At 44.8% G+C, this 21701-nt stretch overlaps 6 protein-coding genes across 6 annotated transcripts; 3 read left to right on the forward strand and 3 right to left on the reverse strand.

Annotated features, from left to right (window-relative positions):
• Positions 1 to 2823: 2823 nt before the first annotated feature.
• On the forward strand, positions 2824 to 3722 carry NEUTE1DRAFT_93426 (uncharacterized protein; the record flags this gene model as incomplete). The annotated part of the gene is made up of 4 exons (XM_009859072.1): positions 2824 to 2921; positions 2989 to 3061; positions 3121 to 3140; positions 3243 to 3722. The coding sequence occupies 4 exons, from the start codon at positions 2872 to 2874 to the stop codon at positions 3649 to 3651; spliced, it is 552 nt and encodes a 183-aa protein (XP_009857374.1).
• A 2511-nt stretch (positions 3723 to 6233) lies between these two features.
• On the reverse strand, positions 6234 to 7600 carry NEUTE1DRAFT_119323 (40S ribosomal protein S16; the record flags this gene model as incomplete). Its single annotated transcript, XM_009859073.1, has 4 exons — positions 6234 to 6914; positions 7046 to 7060; positions 7133 to 7332; positions 7415 to 7600. The coding sequence occupies 4 exons, from the start codon at positions 7461 to 7463 to the stop codon at positions 6750 to 6752; spliced, it is 429 nt and encodes a 142-aa protein (XP_009857375.1).
• Positions 7601 to 9178: 1578 nt separating this feature from the next.
• On the forward strand, positions 9179 to 10512 carry NEUTE1DRAFT_93432 (uncharacterized protein; the record flags this gene model as incomplete). Its single annotated transcript, XM_009859074.1, has 3 exons — positions 9179 to 9403; positions 9465 to 9587; positions 9653 to 10512. The coding sequence occupies 3 exons, from the start codon at positions 9351 to 9353 to the stop codon at positions 9963 to 9965; spliced, it is 489 nt and encodes a 162-aa protein (XP_009857376.1).
• Positions 10513 to 11551: 1039 nt separating this feature from the next.
• NEUTE1DRAFT_143548 (uncharacterized protein) lies at positions 11552 to 11989 on the reverse strand (the record flags this gene model as incomplete). The annotated part of the gene is made up of 1 exon (XM_009859075.1): positions 11552 to 11989. One exon carries the CDS (start codon positions 11987 to 11989, stop codon positions 11552 to 11554), a length of 438 nt encoding a protein of 145 aa, XP_009857377.1.
• Positions 11990 to 12968: 979 nt separating this feature from the next.
• Positions 12969 to 13539, forward strand: NEUTE1DRAFT_106677 (uncharacterized protein; the record flags this gene model as incomplete). The annotated part of the gene is made up of 3 exons (XM_009859076.1): positions 12969 to 13062; positions 13123 to 13343; positions 13459 to 13539. 3 exons carry the CDS (start codon positions 12969 to 12971, stop codon positions 13537 to 13539), a joined length of 396 nt encoding a protein of 131 aa, XP_009857378.1.
• A 275-nt stretch (positions 13540 to 13814) lies between these two features.
• On the reverse strand, positions 13815 to 15510 carry NEUTE1DRAFT_127019 (uncharacterized protein; the record flags this gene model as incomplete). The annotated part of the gene is made up of 5 exons (XM_009859077.1): positions 13815 to 13883; positions 14029 to 14590; positions 14655 to 15028; positions 15101 to 15177; positions 15246 to 15510. 5 exons carry the CDS (start codon positions 15508 to 15510, stop codon positions 13815 to 13817), a joined length of 1347 nt encoding a protein of 448 aa, XP_009857379.1.
• Positions 15511 to 21701: the final 6191 nt, after the last annotated feature.

The raw sequence follows: 21701 nt of genomic DNA on the forward strand, positions 1-21701 counted from the left end.
ACCTCATGGCTTTCCGGTCCCCCTTTCTAGGTACCTGTGGTAGGTAGTTCGTCCCTTTCCCGGCCGAATGAGAAGTGGACTTTGGACACTTTGAGTCGTTTCGGTAATTATCGTCAGCAGCAAAAGAGCTCATGGCCCGACCTGGGCAACCACTCTGCCCGGCCCTATCGCGGACTGTGTCAGTATTATTGAAGAGGGAGTGGCCGTCGGCCTATAAGTCAGTCAAACCAACGGCAATCTCAAACCCGTTCATCCCATTCAAGGCCGCAAAAACGGCTAGCACAAGTTGAAGTGGATCAAATGCCATCACTCGAATCTTTCTCCGTACGCGTCCTGCATTGCATGTACTAATCCTCTCCGCAAAATCTATGCAGCTGCCTGCACTTATGCACTGCAGTCCCCCCTCACTCCGCACTCCGTCAGACGGGATGGTCGTTTAATCAATCACTGGTAATCTTGGATAGCCATGACTGGCGGGTTGTGGCATTGGTCGATGAGCCTGGGAGAGCCTCGAGTTGTGTTTACTGGTGGTGGTTATTAGCATCAGTGTTTGTGGAAGTACTAGATAGAGGTAGGCAGTAAGTATCGCGGACTGGAACTTGTTCCCTCCACTCACCAAGACATCTCTTAAGCCCGAGGCAAAGTGGCCCTGTCTCCTGGTGACCTTGATTGAGCCTTGGGGCCTGTACACTAAAATAACACGAGCTGCTCGGGTTTCACCATGACTGTATTGAACTTGATGGGAAGTAGTTCGAGTCATTAGGTATACCTAGCATCTCTCCTTGGCAACAACATTCCCTTAATGTCGCCTTCCACACTAATGTGATGGCTGAGGATTGATCTCACTGAGGTTGACACTTGACAAAAGTCCAAAGGGCTCCTTCCGTCATGGGCCTTGAAAGCGTGCGTGGGGAATGGAACCTGCCCCGAAGCTCACTCAATGGGCCAATCAGAAGAACGCAACTACCCCGCTGTTGCGTCTGTTGGTGGCCTCTACAATACACCACCTTCCCGTCTTGATCCATTCAGGGTTCCTCTTGTACTGTAGGCTCAGTCTTCAGGTCTACTTACCAGTCCAGTCGCTACTACTGTACAATGACAGACAACAAAAGTCTTGACGGAGTCTCTCAAATTTTCACACAAACTTGACTTTTGACATCTCGGCCTCATTATATCACTGCCCGTAGTACAATCAGTACTATCCGTCCTCACTGCACTCAACCCTATCAGTCACACTCTCTCCTCGTCCAGCGTCGAGGAACACAAACAACGGTTCTCCAAGGATTACACAGCTTTTGGAGACGGAAGAGAAAAAAGGGACTAGAGCAGGACAGATCCATCCGGCTACCGAGCCCTGATCTGATTGTCCCTGGCGAGCGAGATCCATCCCAGCCAGTTCCCGGTCCTTGATTGATTGACAGACGGACGAACCAGCAGCCATCTTGCGTCTACATATCCAACGAACAGTCCTCACCCGAACGGAGGCGACTTTACCAGGCTAGACTAGACTCTGTTGACTGATCTACATATTCTACGTATTGGCCCGTTGACTGCGCACAGAACGAAAGCAGACGGGAGCACCCAACCAGCAGAAGCAACAACAGTCCCTGCAGTACTAATCTGCCATCTGCCATCCGCCATTCGCCATCCCATATAATCCCAGCATCAGCATCAGCATCAGCATCCCACAGCGGCAACCTCCAGTTCGATCCAACCTTATACACCTTTCCCATCCGCCCTCAAACCAAAAGGCCCGCCGATACTACAGTACCTATCTGACTCTTCAGTCTCTAGCCTACATCAGACACCTTGGTTGTCTTGTCCCAAGACTTGACCATTTTGGCACACCGTCTTCTCTTCCTCGTGCGACCTTCAGTCTTATTGCCGCCTCCGCCTCTGCCGCCGTCAACCCCAGTCTCTCCCCCGAGCTAGTCTCTAGAGACCCTAGCATCGATTGATACTCTAGACACCCTGCTTTTGCTCTTCCCGGTCCCTCTTTTCAGACGCTCTCGTCCGTGATCACGGGCGGGTATCACACAGTTCCCTTTCTAGTTCCAGTTGGCGACTTCCGTTTCCAGTCTGTCTCCCCCGCCGATGATCATCTCCCAACACTTGCTACCTCGACTATCCTCGCTCATCGATATCCGCCATCGCACGCTCGCAGTCTGATCACCGCCAGCAACCCCGGTTTACTACTGCCCTGGGAGGGAAACGAATGAAACCCGGGTCTTAGCCGCTCTCATCTGTGTACTACAGTTAACAAAGTACATCCGTCAATCATCACGGCTCGAGGCACGGACCACTCTTCCTCCAGAAGAGAGAGGTCATTCATCATCTCACCTTGGCGAGCGGCGGCCCGTACGGAATCCCAGTCGCTCACACACACACACCTACCCACAGTCAAGTCACCCACTCGGTCACTCTCACACCCGCGCGGCACCCCAGCAGCAGCCAGACAGCCAGATAGCCCCGCGTCGGCTTCGGACGGACTATCCTCAACCACCCCATATCCCACCCAGATCGCACAAGAACTGCATCTCCCACCTCGTTGCGAGATTCGCCAGCCCGTGACGGGTGTGCCAGAGTCATACGAGACATTCTACTTTTATTTTCTTTTCACTATCTGCTCTTCGTGTGTCCTGTACCATACCTGTTATATCGTCTGCCTGCAAAAGTAATATCCCGACTGAGACCTGCCTGCCGCTCTGCGTGCGCTGCTGCTGTCAATATCCGGACCATACAACCTGTTGATCAGTCCGGTCTACGCCTACGCCATTGTCTATAACTCCTTCGGATCCCGACGATTTCATTCGTTCTCGTCCTGTTCGCATCTACTACCGCCATCGCATCACTTCACATCAATTACCCACCATGGCCGGGCTATTCAAGAAAGTCTATGACTGGTTGCTCAGAACTTTCTGGTGAGTAGTCACAGAAGTTGCCCAGTTTGTCCTATCGCATCGATTGCTCACATATCAGATACAACAGGGCGACGGAGATGGATGTGACAATGATCGGCTTGCAGAACGCAGGAAAGACGTCACTGCTGAGAGTTATTTCGGTGAGTCGCCAATGCCGTCCACCTCTTCCATAGCTGAAGCTTTTGCTGACCAATTCCAGGGCGGAGAATTCACCCTTGAGTAAGCCACCTCTTTTTGGTCCCATCCCATATTTCATCAAATCCCCTCCTGACCCCCTCTCCCCTTCCTTATCCCCCACGACTAATATCACACCACACATAGCTCTATCCCAACAGTAGGCTTCAACCTCAAGCGTGTCCAACGCGGGCATGTCACGCTCAAATGCTGGGATCTCGGTGGCCAGCCGCGCTTTCGGCAGATGTGGGAGCGCTACTGCCGAGGCGTCAACGCGATAGTCTTTATCGTCGACATCGCCGATCCTCGTCTGCTCCCGCAAGCCAAGGAGGAATTGCACTCCCTTATGCGAAACGAAACCCTCCAGGGTATCCCCTTGTTGGTGTTGGGCAACAAATCCGATTTGCCGGAACGGTTGAGTGTCGACGAGCTGATTGATGCGATGGATCTGAAAAGCATCGCCGGACGGGAGGTCAGCTGTTATGGGATCTCGGCCAAGGAGGAGATGAATCTCGATGCGGTGCTGCAGTGGTTGATGAGGTTTGCTGGGAAATGAGCGGATCCGAACGGTTTCGAAGGATGAGGGTTTTCTTTGCGTTTTACCAATACCCACGCGCTGTTTGGTTTCGATCTCCGGCCCGGACATATGAGTTTGTCGCTGGTTCAACAGTCCAGCGACCTCGGCCTGGGTTTGTTATTGTTCTTCATCTTCTTTTCCGGACCTCGCGCCATTCGAATTTCGATTTTGATATTTCGGTATCCTTTGCGACGACGAACCAGCAGACGACGACGTTGTTTGATTCTTTTTCTCGGTCGGCAACAGATCGCGGTCGTGTAGGTATCTTCGATTCGATCTCGGCTTGCGCGTTTGTTTGGATATATTTCTGGTATGCTGTTATACATTGACGGCATTCGTCCCCTATTGTCCACGTGATGAAGGGGACAGCGTCGTCGTTTTGGTGTAAGAGCGAACTCCTTTTTTTCATTTGAATATTGGGAAAACTGTCCGTCGGCGACGACTGGGCTTAAAACGAATCTTAGAACGAAATGGCACTCGCCACTCAAACCACGGGAGGGAGTTGGAAACGATGTGGTAATAGGAATGGGGTGATATCTTGTGTAGTTTCTTGTCTCCTTTGTTTCGACGTGTGCTTTACCTGGTTTGGATATATCATGGATGGAAAGTTGAGAGGTTCTGCGAAGACGAGGTGTGGACAAGGAAGGGATCTGGGAAACGAGGAAGAAAGGGGATTTGGGTTAACCTTGTAACTTTCCAGATATCCGCTTCTCTTCGTGTACTCAACTTTGAGCGAGTGAGCGAGCGAGTTTGAGTATCAGAGGGATAGTTATAGTGACAATGACAAGAGGAAGATCCCAGAGAGTCAATTCCATGATTTGTAGACATAGTTAAGAACGACAGGTCTGTGACAGGAAGGAGAGTAGCAGTAGGTAGAAATACTCATTCGAATGGTGACATGGACGACGCGGATTACCGCGAACTCAATCGTATCGGTCGATGAAAACCAAGGTGAGTGACATGGAGTAGCACCGTACGGTGTGTATGTAGGCAGGTGAGTGACCCTGAGGTGCAAGAGACTCGAGACTCGAGCGAGTTCAGGTCCCAACGAGGCACGAGGCGTGAGGCGGATGAATTGGTTGTTGTTGTTATTGTTATTGTTGTTGTTGGGCTGCTGCAGGCGCGAGATCATTGAAGGCCTACACGAACACCAAAAACAACGGATGGGGAAAATGGACGGGAGGAGAAGGAAAACAAAAGAGACAAACAAGAGAGAGGAACCAGGCATGCCCTCATGAATATTTCTGTCAGGTCCTTGCCTGAAACCCAGAACAAAATTCCTGCCTTGCTCCTGGCTGGCCTCTTTTGCATCCTTTCAAAACCATTTGGTAGGTTGTAGGTACGGGGGGAAGGACAGGAAACTGGGACTTATGTTGTTTGGGGACCTGACTACAGTACCCTTGATCGATGCCAGCGAGGCCCTGACTGACTGACCCCTCGAACTGACTGACACGACTCCATCGTTTATTGACGTGGGTCGGTCTGATTGGCTGGAGCAAAGAGCGCAGGGCTGCGCGCCGCGCGCACCGCGGGTTTGGAGAAGGGGGGGGAAGGGATGGTGGTCATGGATGCCAGCTGGGATTGGGATGGGATGGGATGGGGGACTCGACTGGAAGACATGTTTGGGGAAATTTCGCACTTGCTTGCAATACGGACACTCACTCACACCATTGTTCATGAATGTGAAGCTGCATGGGTTCCAAGTATTGAATCTCGTCGTTCTTGGTTTGTTTATGGCTGTGTTGAACCGTAACCGTTAAAGATGTTGGTGATTTCATGAAAAAAAGAAGAAGAAGCACGTATAAGTCCAAACAAGCACACAAGGAACTGAGTAGGTACCTGACGATCAAATTGCTGGGCTGAAGGTGCACCGTGCTGTACATGTAAATGTTTGAGTGAGGGTGTAACACCATGTGAATCAGACCGAGAGAGCCTGGGTTTGATGGTTTCGTCCAGCAACTGCTTTGTGGGGGAAAGAAAAAATCAAGGAAAAATAAAATGAAAATTAAGAAAGGTGTTAGGGGTTCATGTGTGCCTACACACCTGGAATGTTGTGAGCGTAGTTGGGTAGACATCACATTACCCTACGCCGTTTTTACTTCAACTTCCAGAGTGATGGCTCGGCTTGGTATCCCGGTTTGTTCATTGACCTCCGGCAAGGCTCAAGATACTTCTACGCAGTGATTCGTTCGGAGGTTATCACGATGATCGTAGGGCTGAACGAACCAGAGGACAGCTGACCTTCATCAAGCGGGTGTGCCAGTGGTAGAGACCTTTGGCATTGTGATTGACTTCACAGCCGCGTCGCCCAAGCAGTCATGATGAACTGCGGAAAACCAGAGACAGCTTCTACAACACTGACCGTAGTTGCAGACCAGGCAAGGCCTAAAGGCTGTCCCCGAGTCACTCTGGCCTTCTTGATTCCCCTGTTCATAACGGATGGTCGCTCAGTCGGTTCTATCGTTAGCTTCAGTGACACTGTCACCGCGACTCACCAGCGAAACACTCGCTCGCCTGCTGCCTCCAGTCACAATCGCAGAATGGCACAAACACAGAAACCGCAGAGGAACATGAAATGGCTTGATCCTTCTTATTGTGTGGTGTGCTGGAAGTTCGATCGCCCCAAGTTCTACCCTTAGAGCTCTCTCTCTATGTGACGTTGCTGAACCGGTCGTTATGTCTCGTCGTTTCGCGCATGATTGATCATTAAACCACCAAAAAGATTCGGACCTGTTGTAGTGTAATGGATGTGTGGTATCTCTTTCGCTTTTTGGGAGGTCTGCAGAAACAAAACAGAAGAAAGGACTCGAGTCTTTTGTTTGCATTCCCTCTATCTCTGGCCGAGATGCGGCAACACACGGCCGTGTTTGTTGCTGATAATTCCTCCCTTAGCAGACAAGCAGCAAGCCATATCGTGGTCGTCCGGAAAACTTGACTCGGGTCTCTTTCTTGATCAATGCAATGCCGAAGAACGCCGTCCGCCGTGTCCACGCATCATGATGCTCGCCAACAAAAGCAGCCAGCGCACAACCACAACCATCCAAGCACCACCACTTTCTCCCTCTCCAGGTAGTCCTTTAACGGTAGGACTTCTGGAAGCGAGAGCGGGCACCCTTACCACCGAACTTCTTGGGCTCGCAACGTCTGGGATCGGCGACGAGGAGAGTACGGTCGAACTGGATGAGGGCGGTCTTCAGGGTGTTCTTGGAGTGCTCATCGACGTACTTGGCGTAGTAGGCGACCTGTAAATCCACCAAAAATGCCCTGGTTAGTTTTCTCGTCTTTGCATATTCTTCGGGTGCATCGTGTCATGGAATTCGGCAAAGTGTTATCGGTCGGGGAAAAGGGGGCTCGTGAATCGGGAGATACTGACAATGGCCTTGGCAATCTGTAGAGAGCAATTCTGTTAGCATATCTGTTGTCGCAAACTGTTTCCGGAGTCGCAGATTTCCAAACTTACAGCCTGACGGACGGCATAGACCTGGGAGACGTGACCACCACCGGAGACCTTGAGGCGGATATCGACCTCGGCGAACTTGTCGGTACCGAGGAGAAGGATGGGCTCGTAGAGCTTGGCCCGGAGGATCTCGGGGGCGTAGAGCTTAAGGGGAACACCGTTGACCTTGATGAGGCCCTTGCCCTGCACACAGCGGGCGACCGCTACATTTGTCGCAAAAACGTCAGCAATTGTCGCTCTGTCATGAGATGGCCCGAAATTCCAAAATGCAATATCTCGACATACCCGTGGCGTTCTTCTTCTTGCCGAAAACCTGGACCGCTTGCGTAGCCATTTTGTCTGGATGGCAAGATCACGACGATGCGTACGTTCGGGACTTGATAATTTTCAGAGTCGTTCCTCAAAATTTGTGTGGGAGGGGAAAACGAATGGGGCTAAAGTCTGTCACGTGCTGACTAAGCCAGCTGGTAGTGGCCTTTTTGGCGAGTGCGCTGGGCCGCTGGACCTGGAAGCGTGTGCAGTGGTCATTGCAGTGCGGTCGGTGCGCGCCCAGACGGGGACGTGGTTGAGGCCGGCAGGGTCTGGGCCAGCGGGCCGCCACCAGCTGGCATTTCTGGAGCATATTGCACTGCAGCATTACTTGGCAATCTTGGCAGAGCTGTGCCTCGCAGTGCAGTGAGCCAAATGAATCTCATTTTTTGGACTGCGAGAGAGTTGTCGAGTGGAATTCAGTTCCTTCCCTTTTTGCATCATCGCAATGAAACATGACCATAACACAACGCCGCCATCTGTCATGCCGCTCACTGTTTTTGTTACCTGCGTAACTTAACTGCAAGGGACTTGGCATACGGGCGGCCTCTCATCAAGATGATTATTGACAGACGATCGCTTCCATCCACGCGCGATGCCATCTGTCTGTCGCACCGAAGCACCCAGGCACCTTGGACAGGAACAGCGACGGGAGTCTGATGTTCAAGGCTGATACGTCGGCAGTGTCGCGTTGCACCTCCACTCAACCCGTCCACTGCAATCTTATTCAAGTTTCCCGTTTGGGTAGGTATCGATCTTGTTCACTTCCACCGACGATGCCAACAAAGGACAGTTTATGTCATGCCATGGACTTTGCCACAGGCAGACAGACAGCCACACTCTGTGAATATTCCCGTCTTTCTGAATTGGGTAACACTCCCTGATACCAGCGATATGTAATGGATATGCGCAGCAAAGATACCTACTTACCACGCAAGACGGCAATGGTACGGCTAATATCGCAACCACAACCACATGCCATTTATACTACCTACCCATTGTCCCAAACAAGCTCGCCGTCGTTGCAGCGGGCGGTTGGTTGTCTTCTAGGTATATGCAATCGAGGGAGAGTGTGTATTGGACTGTTGGCCGCTATGAGTCTTGTCCGAGATCACGACGTGGGATCGGCCGATGCTGTATCTTTCTGGTCTCGGATAGGCGGCTTGGCAGGTCAAAGTTCTCGCAACAGAGGTGAACCATTGAGCAGACCATTGGTGACCTTAGGTTGGTGACCCCTATTTGATAATCATCACCATAGGATTCGCTTGACAGGTGAAATTTGATGGAAGACGGAATTGGTGGCCGAGGTGTTGGTTTGACAGTGTCGAACCTTCAAGATCTTGCTCAGTCAGCCAGCTAGATAAGTACAGCTCAGCCACTGTGTACCTTGCGTAGATTATATGTTCCAACAAGCACACCTGGCAATGAATGAAAACAAAGGATTTCAGGGCCGGGGGTCGGTGACCAGCATTAGATTTCTCCGGCTTTTTCCACAATATGCCCTGCTAGAGCTGCCTAGAACATTGGAGTGGTGCCTCGCTACGGATACAAGCGTCAATCCTTCTTCCAGGTCCGTCGTGACGGGGAAGCTGCCCTGGGGCTTGGTGTTCTGAACCTGTGACTGTCTGAGCCCCTCCCCGCCACGGACGCCCTGACGACTCCCTGTGAACATCAAACCCGACTTTTAAATCCAACGTCACCCCCCAGCGCAGGGGAGGAACGTCCCGTCAAACCTCTTTCTCTTTTCTTTCACTTTCGCATCTCCTCGCTTTTCCACCTTGACCTGACACAATCGAGTCCGTCGATATTCGACATCGACATTATTGCTGTCGCAGCAAAGACATCGAGACATCGCAATCTGATATCAGAATCGAAGGAAATCCACAAAGTCCACTCCCACCAACAGCCCGCAATGGCTCCTCTAGCAGAGATGGCCAACCAGGTCCACGAGATCGCCAAGCGAGGGTAAGCCATTCATTTTCGCATCACCAACAACACATCTTTAACCTTGCTAACGTGTGTCTAGTCGTTGTGATTACGTTGATGCATACGGCCGACCCTACTGCTATAGCCACTGGTACTACTACGGCCGCTGGATCTTACTAGCCGTGGCGATTCTTTGTGTCTTTCTCTCGGTCTACCTTATGGCGTACGTCGTCCCCCTACCATCCCAATCATCACCTGACCATTGCCACTGACATCTCATGGCTGTAGACGTAAAAATTCCCGCCGCCGCCGCCTCCAAGGGGCGCAACCCATGTATGGAACGGGCTGGATGGCTCCCGCCCCGCCCCCATACGCGCCGCCCCAGTATTCCGCCCAGCCGCCACCGGGTAGTCAAGTCCCAGGAGGGTACTACGCACCACCGAATGGCCAGAAGGCGGACCAGAACGGCGAGTACGTTTATGGCAACCAGCAAGAAGGTATCCAACTCCAGCAACCGACGAGCGCATACCACAGAGGTGCGGATGATCAGTATGCTCCGCCCGAGGGGCCACCGCCTAACCAAGCACATCGTTTCCAGTAAGCTGGGGTCTGGTTCACAGGAAAACGGAACGTGAGACGATGCGGGGGACATAGGAATAGGTGACAGGCGACTATCAACAATTCGAAAACCCATCGATCGACCGATGAACAAACAGCGACGAATATAATACCTTTCAAACAAATGGGCATGGAAGGAAAGCACTGAAAGGACCTGCGCCGGGGATAGCAACTTGAAGGGTTTGCGACTGGCGTTTAGGATCTTTCAACGCTTGCGTGAGGAAACAAAGCAAGCAACGGTCTTCGTATCGGCATGATGGATGAAGGAGATGACGGGATGATTGCGATGGGAGGAAGAACAGACAGCGACTCAGCACTGACAATGAAGACGTGCAGAGTTGGCGATGCTAACAAGCAATCAATATTGGAGGACAAGCACACAACAGCGCTTACCTATTCGCCTACTATCTAGTCCAGCTCCGTCTGATGTATCAACAATACCATTTCTTATTTAATCGTATGTCTGTATCATCATGTACGTAATCGCCGATGTTGTAGGCCTGACGGGTAATGGGTTTGACTCTTGATCTCATGAATTTCCCGACATGCCGCCCTTGTCGACGTGTAAAAGATAAGGGTCCCCTTGCATGGGCCCATCTCCACCTGCTGTCGTGTGTCGTGTGGAGAGAACAAAGTTCCACTAGCGTACTGCACCGCTGCAAACTCAACGTCACTTTCCAGATGCAAATTGATGCAGTGTTCCTCTGGTTTGCCGATTGTCCACCATCATAACCATCCAAACAGATCATCGAACGGTAAAAGTTCGCTATCGGAGTCGTACCGGACCCCTTCGGCCAATTGTTGGTGGTAGTGCTGGTGGTTGGTCCGACATGCAGAAAAGAGGCGTAGCTGAATCTCACGTGCTTAGAGAGGCAGAGTTGAACGCTTCGGGAGAAGAATGAATGATTTGCTTGAGCGAATGCTGACTTGATTCCGCCTTCCGCGTATCGCAGGGAAAGAGAAGAGAATGACCAGTGATGAATAAGCCAACCGAATCGCTGACCGTTGTCGCTACGGCGTCACGGTAACGGCGGAGGAAATTATTGGGCGACAACATTCACAATGTGGAAAAGCATATTGGCTCCGAGAATACCATAGATGGAAGATGTAGGACAGAGAGGATCAAGATCTATGGTACAGAAAAACGCCAAACCAGACAGAAAGAAGAACAAAGTATCGATGAGGAAATTGAGTCAACCCGACGGGGATTGCACTCCAAGGCAGCACGAGGAATTATACCTCTAAAGATGATCGAAATTGACATTCCCCGATCACCCGCCATTATTGCCTGTACTTCCAAGTTTGCAAGCTGACCATAGCCAGAGTAATCTAGACAGACCCTCCTTGCATTGATCAACAACATAAATGCCTTCCCTCGATCAATGTGCCTTTTAGCACTTTTTCCCACAGATGGCTAGCTGGCTGTGCAGGCTCAGCATACACCATCATATAAAGGGAACCACAGCCATATCATCACCGACTACAGAAAAAAAGAATATGTTACCAAGTACCTTATCCACGCAACACCAACGAGAGTCTTCCCAACAAATGAGTATAACCATCCACGGCTCACGGTGTTTCTTCATCATAAGTCGGGGGGAACAAATCCCCTGCCCCCTCCAGTTCCGTCTTTTTCCCTTCCAACCCTCCCACTCCGTGAGGCAACCCTTCCTGCAACCGCGGATTTTTCTTGCCCTCTCTGTACGGATTATATTCCTCCGTCGCCATCATGTCCAGCGTGTCCTTCAACCCTGCACCGCTCAGCGCCCCGCCTTCCTTCTGCGCCTTGGCATCCAGCTTCTCGGGAGCGCCCATGTTCTTCTCCGCGCCCAACACGTGCGACGGTCGGAGGGCTTCGTCAAAGGGGTGCTTGGGCTTGTCGGCTTCGTGCTCGGCGCGCGTCTGCCCGCCCGAGGGGTCTTGTTCGCCGGTGCCGCGCAGGTCGTGGTGGTGCCGGGCTTGATGGGAGGCTAGGGGGTTGTTGAAGGTGCGGGTGATTTCGGGCATTTTGTCTTTGGGCGTGGATGATGGTACTTGTTGTGGTTGTTGTGAAGATAGGTAGGTAGGATGTGCTGCCTCCCGTTGGAGCTTTCTGTTTGCTGCTCGAGGTTTTCTGTTGTGTTGCGATTTGTTTTGGATAAAGATGGGATATTGGATCTGGCCGTATGACTTGGACAAGGCGTGTCTGATTCGACGGGCTGGAATCAAAAAGAGTCGATGGGCGTCTGGTAAGGAAGAGAACTGTTCATCTGTTCCTGTCAAGGGGGAGAAGTCTCGAATGTGCTCCTGCGTACCTCTATCTGGTGCTGAGAGAGGTGATGTCATTGCGCGAGGTGGTCACAGGACTGCAATCAGTTAATTGTCTATCAGATTACGGGCAAATACGGGGCATTTGTTGTTAAGAACTCATCACTTACTCCACCACGCTTGCTGACGTAACCCGCTGGACCCTGAAACCATCTTTCGGCTCGACATCACTCGAACACTCCTCATTCACATCATCAAGTTGGTACCTAAGATATAGGGAGATAATTCTGTCAACTATCGCCGAAAAGATCCACTTGGACCACATCAGACTGGAAACAAACCCACTGACATCTTGACCGGCGGAGAGGTCCCGATAGGCCCACTGGTTTCGAGTGGCTTCGACTGGAGGTTTCGGTGTACCAACATTCTTTGTCCCCGGGTTGTCGGCATCCATTCCACTCCTTGGTTACTTGATCTATGTTGACCCTTGCAATGGGACATAAACAATGGATCGGCTGAACAATGGCTTCATCAGATTCAATGCGACTTGTTCCGTCTCTTGTAAGGAACATAGCTGTTGTACACCAAGGACAAGACTGCCCTGAACAGCGCCCCTCCGTAGTTCGATCAGAAAATAATATAAGGGCGTTACGATTTCCTCATCAATAAGATCTACGTTGATTATCAGACGCGTTAACTGAGAGTAAACAACATTAAAGTGCCAGTAAACATCATCAAAATGACACTCTGCGATTACGACTCTTCCTCTGACTCGGACAGCTCGACTGCATCCTGCCTCTCTGATGGAAATATTCGCTACCCAGTATATAACGGTACATCGGGCAGCCGCAAATATGCTACATCTAGCAAAAAGAGAACTTGGTCTGAAACAGACGACGAAAGTGACCTCCCTGGTGTCCCGGACTACCACGCCGGCGGCTCTTCTGCTCGCTTCTGCTACGATTCGGATGAGGCCGAGTTTGAGAACAGCCGGGACACCAAGAGGAGACGGACTAGCAACGACAGATCGGTAGTCCCGATTAGTAGAGATGTGAGAGATTTGATCAAGTGTCCTGCGCCGGCACCAAGGTCGACAACTGCCCTAAGGCCGAATGTGCGTCAGCCATCGGCATCTCGGTTCATCAACAACTTGGATGAAGATCTCGAGTACCTCACCATCCACGATCTGCCTTCCATAAATGAGAGCGAACTCGAATATGTACCCGTAGCTGTTCGTCCTCCTCAAATTCGGCCATTTGTCCATGTCTATCCGGCGCCAAAGCCTACGACGGCGGCAACAGTACGGTTGAGAAAGGCAGCTTCGCCTGCAGAACCAAAGGTGGTGGTTCCAAAGTGGCTTGGGGTTGCTAGTACATGGTCTTTTCCCATCTCGTAGCGTAACAAAAAGAAAGTAAATAAGTTGGCGCATCCTGTAGACAGGATGCATCCTAGAGTATAGACCTTCATAGATGTCCCCACCACACAAATAACATTATACAATCAAGCAGTTTGATTCCCCACTGAAATTTCCCTGCAGGCAAATGTGCTCCAAGCCAATACGTGATTAGACCTAATCGAACCGTACCTAGTAGAACTGTTTTTGGTACCATCGCTCATAATCATTCAACACCCTTATCCCGTAGCCTGGTATCGTCTGTCCCATCATTACGAGATCATAACGCAGTCCCCTTTTCACACACCTCACTTGCCCTGTCTCTGCTCTCATTTCCACTCCCATCCTCATTCTCATGCTCCCTCGACTGCGCAACCTGCACCGTAACATCCACCGATTTCCTCACTTGGATCCCATCTTCTTCTCCAGTACTTCTACCCCCTTTCTGATCGTGGTGGTGGTGGAGTGTCCTCAGACTATTCCATTTCCTTACCCCCAAATGCTCCTTCTCCCCGTTCTTTTCCTTCTTATTCCCAACCCCTTCCTTCATCTCCATATCATTTACCGCTGCCCCCTCGAACCCCTCCCACGTATTATCCAGCTCTACATAACCACCATCCATCCAAGCATTCGTCCTCTCCCGTCGCATGTAAACCGCCTCTGCCGGTGATACCGGAGGCTTGAACGGCTTCGATCCAATGGTTGGCGGAGTGATACTATCGCTCAGTCTTCCGCCTTGCCCGTTGCTTCCAATGGGGTAGCGGGAATGGGAGGCAAGGAGTTTGGGGAAGTACTTAACGATGAAGGGCCTCAACGTCATGACGCAGGCACAGACAATGGCGCCGTTACACTCGAGTGCCGTAAGGTAAGTGAGCTCGGCGGCGTTGTAGGTCCAATCGGTCGGATGGTTACGGGTAGTTTGGACTTTGAGGAGCTTGAGGAGGCGGAGGATAGAGATGAAGCAGATCCTGTTTGTTACCAAAGTCAGTCGGGGGAGCAGGAGGGGGCAGCGGCGAAGGGAGAAAGACTTACACAAAACCAAATCCAAAGACCACGGAAAGCGCAATCTTTTGCCTCTTGGGCAACATGACTGACCACACCACAGGCAACGGCAGCAAGAAAATTAAAAAGTCTGTCGCCATGTGCAGACCTGTGCTGGACCACCACATTGACTGGGGCGCAGTCCATTGTCTCTGAATGGTGGAGTCCCAGTAGGAATTCAAGGGTATAGTAGCCACGAAGCACACGGCGAGCATACAGACGTAGCTGATGGTGACGATGGACAGGAGGATTTGGCCACCGAGCCGGGCCCAGCGAAAGTTGAAGAGGTGAATGTAAAGTAGCAAGATGGAGGCCTTGGAGAAGTAGAGACAAAGGGTGTAGAAGACGAGAGAGTACCAGGAGGCCTGTGGTGAGATGTATGTTAGTGACTGCGTCCATGTCTTTCTTTGTCGTGTTAAAGAAGGGGAGGAACGTACCCTGTACCAAGCAATCCCCACTGCTGCATCTGAACAGTCAATGTCCCAGACGTGAAGGCCGGAACCGTTGATAGCCTCTGCTCAGTTTTAGTATTCCCATCTGCTATCCATGAACATGTTTGGATAGGTAGGTAGAGGTACTCACGCTCTATAGTCCCAACACTTGTAGCCAACGAAAACACCAAAGCAGCCAAGATACTCCAATCCGTGGGTCCCAACACTCGAATAATGACGCTCCTCGTGTATAGCCGCAACCCAACAAAAAGAGCGGCTATAAGCCAGCAAATGACGGTTGAAGCGTAGATGTTTGGCCTTAGGGAATCATGGGCTCGTTCACTTGCCGGCGGCCATATATAATACGGGTCGCATAATTCTGATGGTGCCGTAGTGTTATTTGCCGTACTGTTCATCGTATGTGGATCGTTTCACGCTGTTGTAGATCAAGGTCCAAGTCTAATAACCCGACCTCGACACTGTCTCTCTGTCGTCCGTAAAGATGTCAAACGGTTTGAAGACTAGCATCGTGGGCAGTAGAAGTACTTGATGGGAAAGGGGGTCCTGTGGGGAGAGCGGATTCATGTATAGGTACAGGTATGGCTCGGAAGCCAGTACCCAGTGAGGCAGGTAGGTAGAGAGCGGGAGAGTGTAACAGCGGAAGTTGAAGCCAGTGCCGGGGAAGCATGCCCGGGGCCCCAGGGCGGGTAAGCGGGTGTCAATGTAACCATTTCTGTCTATAAAAGTTCAGGCGAAACGCAGTGGGAAAGCTTCCCGATTGAACCGGCAGTCTAGGACAGCCTTCACCGGTGAAGGGATTTGATCCTTTGTTGGCTGAATCTTATTTGAGCATCTGGAATCCCATACTCGAGATCCGCAGCTTGACCCCATGTCTGAGGCGACCACAAGATAAAAGAACAACAGACATGGCACTCAGTCCCGACCGAGTTTTGCTTGGCCATAAAATCCTCATCATGTCTGAAAAAAAGATGTCAATTCCACGAGACACCCGTTTCTCCTCAATCAGTCTCTCTTTCCGCCAAAGAAAAAGTCTGAGTCGAAACGAACTGCACGAAGCAGATATGGAAGTTGGCAAGTGCAGTGCAGTGCAAGGAAGGCGTCGGGTGAGTAAAGAGATCCTGCCGTGATTGTATTTAGGAGAGTGGCTCCATGCCGCGGAAGCGTACAGGAGGTTTCATTGGCCAAACATAGGATCAAGTGGAGTCATCAGCGGGAAAAGTGGAGAGTGCGGAAGAGTCCAGTCCGTCCCGCCCGTCCTCTGAGCCGTCGCTGCCGGTGCCTGGATCGGGGGTCGTTATCCAGGTCCGCGCAAAATCTCCCAATTATCGCTTTTAGCAAGTACTACGCCTGCCTCGAACCACCGTACGGACGCAACACCAATATCACTAGTAACTTTTATGTTCCGTGCGTAATGCGCTTAAGTAGGAACCGTAGCGACACGTAAGCGCTTGAGCTGCGGTCGCGGGAGCCGTATGTCGGCCGGCATTTCAACGACAATACCGGCATTGATATACAAATAGCAAATCTAGTGCGGAATATCTAAAATTTTATTAGTATAATTTGGATAGTAGGATGAATCTTACTTTTAAATATCGAACTTTTAAATTAAAAATTAATAGACTTTATATTAAGCTTTACAAAATTGAATATTCAAACTGGTTTTGTATAATAGGAATATTATTTAATAATTAGAATAATAATAAAAAAATTTTATTATTAAAATAGTTACTACTAAATACTATTTTTTTTTTATTCTTTAAATACTGCTTTTACTAAATTTGTAGAAGTATTGATTTAGGGTAGTTAGTTTCTTTTTGCTTTTTTTGTCTTTATTTTTGCTTTAAGCTTATTATTCTAGTATAGAATCCCTTAGGGATAGATAAGTAGAAGTATTAGGGTCTTAGTCTATAGTCTACCGGGGAGTAGATCTATTATATTAATTAAGAGATACCTTATAAATGTAATAATTAAAAGGATATAAGGAGGAGATCTTAAGTTAGGAGGAAAGAGGAAAGGATAGGAATTTAAGACTAGATAATACTTTCTCTCGAAAATAGATTAAGGAATTCCGCTCTAGACTATAGAATTATTATTGATCGTCCTAGTAATAGTAAGCCTAATAACCCTTCTAGAGGAAGACTAACTTCTAAATTTATTCCTCTATTTAAAGTTCAATAAGGGGAACCTCGCTCTCCTCTTTAACTTTTAATAGTAGTTAATAAATTATAATTTTACTATTCTATCTCAATCTTTAAGGACGAAGGTTATAACCAACTCTAAATCCGTTCCTCTCTATATTTTAGTATAGTAAGGTACTTCTCATATTAGTATAATTTTTATTTTATTTTAAATAGTAATAAAGATAAAATGAGTTTGAAATTCCTAATTAAATTAGTTAATATGAATTTAAAAAGTTTTTAAAAGGGATTTTTTAACGATGCGGAAGTTACCTTCGGGAACCTCAAGATACTAATTTAAGTACTAGGAATTAAATAGTAAAGAGCTAATTAATTCCCTCGGTAGAGGAATCTCTTACTCGATTTAGTAGAAACTTTAATTCTAAATATATTTAGATCCCCGTTTTATTAACTAATTTATAATCTATTGATAATAGACTACGGATATTTTAAACTACTATACCTACTAAATTAAATTAGAAATCCCTTATTTTATAATTTTAAAATTAATTATAATAAAAAAAGATAATAAGATTAAATTAGAAAGATTAAAAATAGACTTTAAGAAGAAAGATTAGGAAGAGAATAATAAATAGAAAGAAAGCTAGTACGTATCCGCCCCTTACTAAGTAGTACTCGGTAATTAAATATTTATATACTATATATAGAATTTATACTTCGAATTGCCGAAGTGATTATAGGTTTAATAATTATAGTATTCCGCTCTTTATTTAATATTTTTAGAGCAATTAAAATAATATTTTAAAAAGTTAATAAAGTAGGTAAGGAGGTAGTATTAGTAATCTCAATTCGCCTATTATACTATTCTCTAAACCTTTAAGCGCTAGTACTTATATAGGACCCTAAAATTTAATTATTATAGTTACTAAAGTACTTATATAAAGAAGAAAGCGTTAATAAGGAGTTTTAAATCTACTCTTTGCTAAGAAAGAAAAGTATTAATATTAATTTTCAATATTAATACTATAAATTATAAATTTACTATTAAAATTTCTATAAATCCTAATTATTTATTATATTTAATACTACTAATACCCCCTTTAATAAAACGCCTTTAACTAATACCCCTACCCGCCCGGTTAAAATATCCCTTAATATTACCGCCGCCTTCTTCGCTAATAATACTACTTTTACTTATAATATTCTCCTTAAGAAGAAGTTTGATAGAAAAAGGGTTTCTAAATATATTAAATTATTCAAAGGGGAGGTCAGTATTTATAAATTCGGAAATAAAAAATTTAAAATTAGTATTTAGCTCTAATAATAATATAAGAAGGAGTTTAAGGATATAAATAAAAGCCTCCTCTATAATTTAAAAACAAAGAAACCCTATATTTAGGAAGAGTTTATTAAAAAATTTAAAGTAATTTATAAAGCGAAGGACCCCGAATAGACAAATAGTATATTTATTACCTTAAAAAAGTTCTATACTAAATACGTCCCTTACTAGAAAAATAAGATTATAAATACTATTCTTACTTATTTAGCCCTATTTACCCGTTAGAATGCGTTGAATTAATATAGCGCTAACCGTAATACTATTAAAAACTTCTATAGGAAATTATATATTAAGATAAAATATGTAATTACTATTTTCTTATAGAAATTGAAGGAGGAATTTTATATTATAAATTAGACCGAATTCTCTTAAATTTCAATTAAACTTATAATTGGATAGTATAATAATATCGCCTCTAGTACTTCGTTAAATATTAATAATAGTAAAGAAGAAATATTTATTAAAAAGTATAAATATAAATCTAAGTATATAATTAAATTAAATAACTCCTCTAAATCCTTTAAGGAAGAAACTATAATGAAGATTCTTTTTAAAAAAATAATTACGAAAGTGTAAATCCCTATTAAAATTGCCCCGGCTCTTAATAAAAAGACTATAAATAGCCTAATTAACTATATAGAATAATTAATAATTATTTAAAGTACCGCCCTTATTCTTCTAATTTAATAGTAACCTTCCCTCCCTTAATAGTTTACCCCTCGCTAGCTTATTTAATTTATAGACCCTTAAATTAATACTATCCAAACTAATTCCCTTTATAAAAAAAAATAGGAATAAGTAAAGTATAAAAGGAGATAATAGAGGAGGGTATTAATAGTAGTACTATTAATATAAATAATTTAGTTATTTTATTTAGGAGTATAAATAGAAGGATATTAATTGTAATTATAGTATTACTATTTAGAAGTTTATTAATTAGGATAAGAGTATAAATATTACAGCGTTTAAGGGTTTTAGAAAAGAATTTAACGACCATATCCCTAACTATATATATATTAAGTCCTTTAATATAGAACGATTAGGGGATATAATCCGCTCCCTTATAATTTTAAATATTGATTACTCTAATTATTAGAAATTTAAGAAATAAAAATTCGAAGTTTAATAATAATAAAATTTACAGAATACCCTATTTATCCTATTTTTTAATTTACTTTAAGACTCTAAGTAGGTTAAATAATACTAGGACTAAATTTAAATTAAGAATAGCCCTCCTATTATCGCTATTAATTATACTTTAATAGGAGTATTTAAGGAGTTGTATAAAATATCTTCCTTTATTCGAAAATAAGTAATTCGAATTTGTATTATTTTTATTAATTTTAAAAACGCTATTTAGTTAGGAGAAGCCTTTAGGGTAAACGTTAATTAAAAAGAGATTTATACTATTTTCTAAAATACTATAATAATTATAGGCGAGTTAAAGAGATTTAAAACCGATAAAATAATATTAAATACTATAATTATTCCTCCCTTCGCGCTAATATTTCGACTTTTTACTACGGAAATACTTAAGGTAGCCCTTAAATAGCTTAGAATTATTCTAAATAATAAGGCTCGGGCGTATTCATTTACCCCTATTAATAAAATATTAGAAAAATAGTTTAAGAAGGTCTTATTTATATATAAAGAGAATAGAATAGATTAATTACTTATTAAGAATATTAAGATTCAAAATAATATTTTTAAAATAAAGGAAATATACCCTATAGCTATTGAATTTATAAATATTAAAATTATAATTATTATTAAGGATATTATTTAGAATAACCCTATCAATATTCTAGCGATTTATAATTAAATTAAATAATTCTTTTGAGTCCCTTATAATAAAGACGGGATCCCTACTATATAATTTAAATATTATAATAGTATTATTCCCAATAATAGTTCGGAGGTTAATAAATTCGTTCTTATTAGACCTAATAAAATATAAATTTCTAATATATTTATAGAAAAGTAAAGTTTTAAAATAAAAATATTAGTAAATTTAATTAAAATTGCTTTGAGGAATAATAGCTTTATATTCGCCTAACCTTCTTCGGAAGAGGATATTTTCTCTTTATTCGAATAATAAGATATTAGAAATTAAAAGAAGAATAGATTTGTACCAGCCTAGATTATCTCTCTTCGGGATATTTTAATTCTAGTAACGAATTAGATAAAGTTTATTAATAAATCCCCGCTTATAGAAGGAAATGTTATTTACTTCGTCCCTTTATTTACATTCTATATATTAATGAAGTTTTAGGGAGGGAAGAAAGTTATAGCCTTATTAAATATAAGGGCCGAATATAATACTATTTATAAAGTATTAATATTAACTAGGCTTTTTGAATATTATTATAAATATTTTTAATATTAATAGTAATAGAAGGAGGAAGGGATTTTTTAATAAAATTAATAAAAAGGTTTAAGTATTTAATAAAGGAAGAGAGGTATACTTTTTTATTACCAAATACGCCCTATTGAATTATAATATTATTTTAGGCTTACTATTCTTTTAAAATACCGAAGTTTATATAAAGTATAAGGAGGGTGGAAGGAACTATATAATTATAATATTTAATAAGGTAGTAATTTATATTATATTAATTATAAATTTAGAGACCTTTAAAAGAGAATAAAGCGACGGATAAAGGGTTTAATTCCCCTATTATTATAGTGGCCTTATATATTTATAAATAAAATAGTAGGCCTAATAAGGATTATTTAAAGAGGATTGTACTATTAATAGTTAATACCCTCCTATAACCGTTAATAAATATATTAAAAGAAGATAATAAACGGATTGCCCCCTTTATTAATAAGGTTGTAGAAGATTTAGTAGTTCTTTTAAGGTTGGAGCGAAGCTATTTAATAAACCTATAGAAAAGGAAGGATTTTTAGTAAATTTATTGCTGCCTAAAGAAACTTTTTTCAAAATTTTTAAGGAATACTGGTTTGGGAATTATATTAATTAGAGATTTATTTGTAATTAAAATTTAAGGAAGGAGTTAGGAGGAGATAGAGGATATTAAAAGAAGATGAGAGTATATTATAGTATAAATTAATATAATATATAAGTAAATAATATAAAAAGTAAATT

This window comes from Neurospora tetrasperma, assembly GCF_000213175.1.
Source record: "Neurospora tetrasperma FGSC 2508 unplaced genomic scaffold NEUTE1scaffold_81, whole genome shotgun sequence".
Lineage (NCBI taxonomy): Eukaryota > Fungi > Ascomycota > Sordariomycetes > Sordariales > Sordariaceae > Neurospora > Neurospora tetrasperma.